The sequence below is a fragment of the Drosophila melanogaster genome, chromosome Y (genome assembly GCF_000001215.4).
Source record: "Drosophila melanogaster chromosome Y".
Classification (NCBI taxonomy): Eukaryota; Metazoa; Arthropoda; class Insecta; order Diptera; family Drosophilidae; genus Drosophila; species Drosophila melanogaster.
The window spans coordinates 701,385-707,415 of NC_024512.1; the positions used below are offsets into that span (position 1 = coordinate 701,385).

General features: G+C 34.3%; 1 protein-coding gene across 2 annotated transcripts; it reads left to right on the top strand.

The window, feature by feature from the left end:
• The first annotated feature begins 1,045 nt into the window (after positions 1-1,045).
• On the top strand, positions 1,046-2,664 carry ARY (Aldo-keto reductase on Y). Of its 2 annotated transcripts, none has more exons than NM_001170373.2 (5): positions 1,046-1,269; positions 1,329-1,496; positions 1,548-1,717; positions 1,779-2,121; positions 2,178-2,664. In NM_001170373.2, the coding sequence occupies exons 1-5, from the start codon at positions 1,096-1,098 to the stop codon at positions 2,475-2,477; spliced, it is 1,155 nt and encodes a 384-aa protein (NP_001163844.1). In that variant the 5' UTR covers positions 1,046-1,095; the 3' UTR covers positions 2,478-2,664. The 2 variants fall into 2 exon arrangements, with proteins under 2 accessions (NP_001163844.1, NP_001015363.3); NM_001015363.4 differs by having other exon boundaries at positions 1,046-1,215.
• Positions 2,665-6,031: the final 3,367 nt, after the last annotated feature.

A 6,031-nucleotide genomic window follows, 5' to 3' on the forward strand; every position in this document is an offset into this window, starting at 1 on the left:
TTATCTACTTTGAGCTTATTAATTATATCTATACCACTATTGATGACATCTATAATCGTGTTTAGGGCATGGGTTTTTACAGAGTCTTCTGACATATTGTTTATTATTTCTTCTAACTCTTCTCTGCCGTCTTCATCTAATGTGCCGAATAAATATTTGTATGTTTTTCCTACTACATTTAAAAGACCTATTTTACTTTGACTAATAATTCTTAACCCATTTATTTCTCGTTTTAGTTTGTCGACTAAATATTGTATTTGTGGTACATTAGGATAGTTGTTTGCTTCATTTACTATATCATCGAACATGATGATATAGTTATGTTTATGCTTAAATAATGGTATTCATAGCTGGTTGGAATCTCCATTGTTCCTGTTTGTAATATAAGATATCCGTTCTTCGCGCTTATTGGATTTACTTCTATATTGTTGCACTTGACCATGGTGATAAGCTGTTGATGCTTTGGTTTAAGGCACTTAGGTGCGGTCTTAACCTTTTGCATTTTTGGTTTAATTCTGTTCACTAGAGCGGAATCATTCTTTTGTTGTGGGTCAAGGCATTTGGATGCGGTCTCGCCCTTCTTTTCTTCATAGAGAAACTTAAATACTTTTGAGCCTAGTGTTACTGTTTCGTTAGCATAATCTATTTTAGCTTTTGTATCTTCTAAATACTTTCGACCTAACAAGAAATCATAGGTATCAGAAATTTGTGAACGTAGAATTTTTGAGCAGATGGACATACTGAAGTAGGTTTTATTATTATACTTTTCTTTAGTTTTATTGGTCCCTTAATAGTGTATACTGTTAGGTTTTCTTCCATTTCTTCTAAATTCTCAACATTTTCTCTTATGATGTTAATTGATGATCCTGTATCGATCATTCCCTTATAATTTTTATTATGATGAATTATTTTTACATAGGGACTTGTGTGTCCTTCTCTGTCTATGTTCTATATGTATATGTTACTATATGTATGTATTTATGTTTAAATTGTGTAAAAAACTAGTATACTGAGCATAAACAATCAACCAAAATTTCTCTTTCCAGCTGGTTGTTTAAAATATTTAAATATCAAATTTGTAAATATTCTTCAGTAATGATCCCAGCGGACTTTTTGACCTCAAATATTGTCGAAGATAATTCTCAAGTTGCGGTGATACTTGGTGGCAACCAAAATACACAATGTGGAGAAAAGGCTTTACTAATGGCCCCAAAAGTAAGGCTTAGTAGTGGTCACGAAATGCCTGTTTTGGGATTTGGAACTTACAAGGCAATATTTAATACTATTTTGGTTTTCGATTAATGACAAAACTAACTTAATTTGAACAGCTTCGTGGATATCAATGCTCGGCAGCTGTTCATTGTGCCATTGAGACTGGTTTTCGCCATTTCGATACTGCATATTATTATGAGAACGAGAAAGAGATCGGAGAAGCTCTTCGCACTCAAATTAAAATGGGAAATATTTCCAGAGAGAATATATTTCTAACGACCAAGGTAACTTGTACACATTTCCCTGCACAAAATATTACTAGAAAATTTGTATAGTTATGGAATACCCACCATGATCCAAGAGACGTACGCCGTATATGCGAAAAACAACTTGAGTTGCTCGGATTTAGTTACATTGATTTATATCTAATGCATTTTCCTGTGGGCTACAAGTACGTGTGCGATGAAATTCTGATGCCCATGTCAGGCGATGAATTACAAACGGTGTAAGTATATATATATAAAGTATGGGAAAAATAAGATGGTATTTATTTTGTATATATGAAGTGAAATCGACTACTTAGATACTTGGCGAGCAATGGAAAATCTTGTTAAGCTAGGAATGGTTCGAAGTATTGGGTTATCCAACTTCAATATGGAGCAGATTCAACGGATAATTCAGTGTAGTTCATCTAAGCCAGTAGTTAATCAAGTTGAGATCTGGCCAGGCTTTTTACAAAAGGACTTGGTTGATTATTGCCGCTACAACGGAATTATTGTGACAGCCTTTTCACCTCTTGGTCAACCAAACAGAAAAAATCATTGCCCAGTGTATTTCTTTTCGGAAGGTATGAAACGATTGGTTAAGAAGTACAAGCGCTCTGCAAGTCAAATTGTATTGCGATATTTGGTAGTATTTTTATTTCTATAAGTCTTAATCTTAATATTAATATACGGATTTTGTAGATCGACTACGGAGTAGTTCCAATACCAAAAGCTGCAAACCCAATACATATAAAAGAAAATTTAAATATTTTTGATTTTAAGCTAGATGAAGCGGATACTCGGTTACTACGTGGTATAAAACCTAAAAGCCGAATAGTAAAATACGAAATAGTAAAAGATCATATGTTCTACCCCTTTGAACTCTTAAAAGAAAACAATGAAGAGTCAGAAGTTAAAGACTCTCAGACTAAAGAACCAAAGTTACCATACTTTCCTAGTGAAGAAGAAGAAGAAAAGGAAAATCATGAAAATTATGAATGAAAATTAACTTGATTTTAAACTTCAAAAATACATATAAGCATGTAGTGATACGTCGATTAAGCGTAATGAGCTATTTGTGGATTTAAATTTTAAACATTTTTTGGATTCCTTAGAAAAGTTTTTAAAAATAGGTCCGTCTGTCCGTATCCTTCTGCCTGTCACATACTTTTCAACGAATCTTTTATTTAAAAATTGTTCAAATTGTGGCCGTGACTGCTTTTACGGCTTTAGGGCGTTAGAATGGAGGTGACAAAAAGTTTTTTGGCAAATCTATGGAAATTTACAATGCTAATAAAATTATGAAAAAATATCCAACAATTTTTCAAATGAGGGCGTGGCAATTTTGGGCAAATGGATAAAAATTTACAAAATGTTAAAAAAATCATGACATTTTTCAAAAGTGTGCGCGTTGCAGTTTTGTTTGGTGGGCGCGGTCTAAAATCTGTCTGCCTAATCTCAACCTTCTAGCTTTTATAGTTACTGTGATCTCGACAGTCAGACAGAAGGAGATGGCCACATCGACTCGGCTACTGATCCTGATCTAGAGTATATATACTTTGTATTGTCGGAAACCCTCCCTTCTACCTGATACATAATTTTCAACAAATCTTATATACCCTTTTAGCGTTCGATGGGTCGTAGCAAAAAGATTTTTGTCACATCGATACAAATTTCAAGACTATAAAAAATGAGAAAATATCTAGTCATTTTTCAAAGGTGTGGGCTTGTGGTTGTTCTAGTGGGAGTGGGAGCAAATTAGAAAATTAAAAAGACTAATAAAAATTCGAAAAAATATCAAAACATTTTTCAAAAGTATGGGCGTAGCAGTTTTGGGCGAATTCTGGGCGATAGAGTTGGCGCTGCGCCTATTTCTTTAGAATCTGTATTCTTAATTTTGAACAGATCGAGAGACGGACATGGCTATATCGACTCACCTAAAAACCAACGCGTTGGTCAAAAGACCGTTGCAACAAACACAAAAATTCTCTATTAATTCATTTTAACCTTTTTATGACATTCTATTAGGAAGAAAAGTACTATTGAAAAATAACAATAATTAACGAAAGAACATTCATTCACAAAGAACTAGATCCATGTGATGGAAACTCTTCAAAAAATAATGCACTTTTACAAGAAAACAACTTTACATAAGAAATAAACTATGCCATGGACAACATAGACTCAGAACACACATACGGACTAGAACATTTAAATAATGGGGGAAAATACAGACTTACAATTTTATCAAAGGAGTTAAGTGACATTCAATATTGCAAAAATGAAAACTTACATTCACAAGTATTATACGTCATGATACATACGAAAACCCAGTTTACAGAATCCGTTTGCCTACCAAGCAGAAGTAAATAAGCAAATTAAGGAAATGTTAAAACAAGGTATTATACGCGGAAGAGACTCCCCTTACTGCAGTCGATTATGGATATTCCCCAAAAAATAGATGCCTCTAGCAAACCGAAATCTAAGTGAAATAACAATATTTGATAAATTTCCGATACCTAATATGCACGAGTTATCCGGAGCAACAACATGGTCTACCCTAATGAATGCTCTCATAAGCGAATATAAAATCCAAACACCGTGTGAAGAACTACTCCGTCGTGTTTACAACACACCCTTCAACGGAAGTATACGTAAGTTCGTCGAAAAGTTAGAAATGACATTATTCACAATATCGAATAAACTTGTCCTAGAAAGTGATATCAATAATACCGAATTACACACAAATGCATTAAATAATACAATCAAAGATGTAATCAGGAGAAAATTGCCCGATGACTGCAGACTCTTGCTAGATTTGATATTACGACAGAATTAAACAAACATTCTATATTCACAAATTTTCAGAAAAATGTGTCTTACTATTAGGCAGAAACTATTTACAACCAACTAACACTCAAATTAATTATTCAACACAGTCACTGTAAATGGCTACACATTTAAAATGTGGTACGACCACATCCAAACAGATGAGTCCAAGGCTACCAATGAGTGCCCCAGGTCATCTAACCCATAGGAAGCCCCTCTACACACACCAAAAAATGAGAAAACACCCAGGAAAGTTAAGCGGAAACCCCACTTAAAATCAGATGAGTCAAAGGTTACTAATGGGTGCCCAAGATCATCTAATTCAGAGGAAACCCCTCTACATATGCAGAAAAAGAAGAAAAACTTCCAGAAAATTAAGTGGAAACGTCACTTAAAACCAGATGAGTCAAAGGTCTCCAATGAGTGCCCCAGATCGTCTAACCCAGAAGAGTCCAAAACTACCCGTGAGTGTCCCAAGACTTCTAGATCTGAGGACAACCCTCTTATTTTCCCAAACATAGAAGAAGACCTTCTCTAAATCCTCTCCATCTAACGTATTCAGATTAGAACACCTAAATACAAAAGAAAGGGAGCTACTTTCCCACGTTTTGCTTGAAGGTGAAACTTTGACTTTCACAGGTACGATTAAACATTCTATTCATACAAAACACGAAAACCCTATCTATAAAAAACCATATAAATACCCCCAAGCGTTTGATCAAGAATTCAACAAGCAAATCAACGAAATAATAGAACAAAAAATAATTAGGAAATCTAAGTCCCCCTATTGTTCTCCAATTTGGATTGTGCTAAAGAAAAATTATGCTTCTGGTAAACCAAAACTTCGATTAGTCGTAGACTATCGTAGTCTCAATGAGATAACCATTGTCAACAATTTCCCTATTATAGTAATGGATAAAATATTACACAAGCTTGGACGCTATCAACTTCACACCCATTGATCTAGCTAAAGGTTTCCATCAAATTCCAATGGACCAGCAATCAATACCCAAAACAGCATTTTCAACGAAACATGGACATTACGAATATACTCGTATGCCCTTTGGTCTAAAAAATGCACCAGCAACATTTCAACGCTGCATGAACAATCTTCTAGAAGACTTAATTTATAAAGATTGTTAATTTCATTTAGATGATATTATCATTTATTCCACTTCATTGGAAGAACACAGATTGTCAATGAAAAAGTTACGATCATCTAATTTAAAATTACAACTTGATAAATCATTTCTCAATAAAGAAACAGAATGTCTTAGTCACATTATCACGACAGACGGTATTAAACCAAACGCTAACAAAATAAATGCAATTATTAATTTTCCTATTCCTAAAATCGCAAAAGGAATAAATCTTTCCTTGGACTCTGCGGATTTTACCGTAAGTTCAAAAAGATAATGATTACATGTCCGCCTTCGAGAAACTAAAAGTGCTCATCACGTCCGATCCAATCCTAATACACCCCAACTTCGAAAAGAAATTTTCGCAGACAACAGACGCAAGTAATATAGCCATAGGACCTGTATTATCCCAAGAGCGAAAACCCATCTGCTATGCAAGCACTTTAAAAGAACACGAACTTAACTATTCGGCAGTAGAAAAATAAATATTAGCTATAGTAGGGACAACAAAATATCAGGTCCTACCTATTCGGTAGAAAGTTCGACATATTAAGCGATCATAGATAGGCCACTTGTATGGCTAAGTAA

Bases quoted from the DNA above. Each gene is read 5' to 3' on its own strand.
- ARY (NM_001170373.2), top strand. From the start codon at position 1,096: ATGATCCCAGCGGACTTTTTGACCTCAAATATTGTCGAAGATAATTCT. The intron at 1,270-1,328 runs GCAATATTTAAT...TAATTTGAACAG, and splicing joins TGGGATTTGGAACTTACAAG to CTTCGTGGATATCAATGCTC. The intron at 2,122-2,177 runs GTAGTATTTTTA...CGGATTTTGTAG, and splicing joins AAATTGTATTGCGATATTTG to ATCGACTACGGAGTAGTTCC.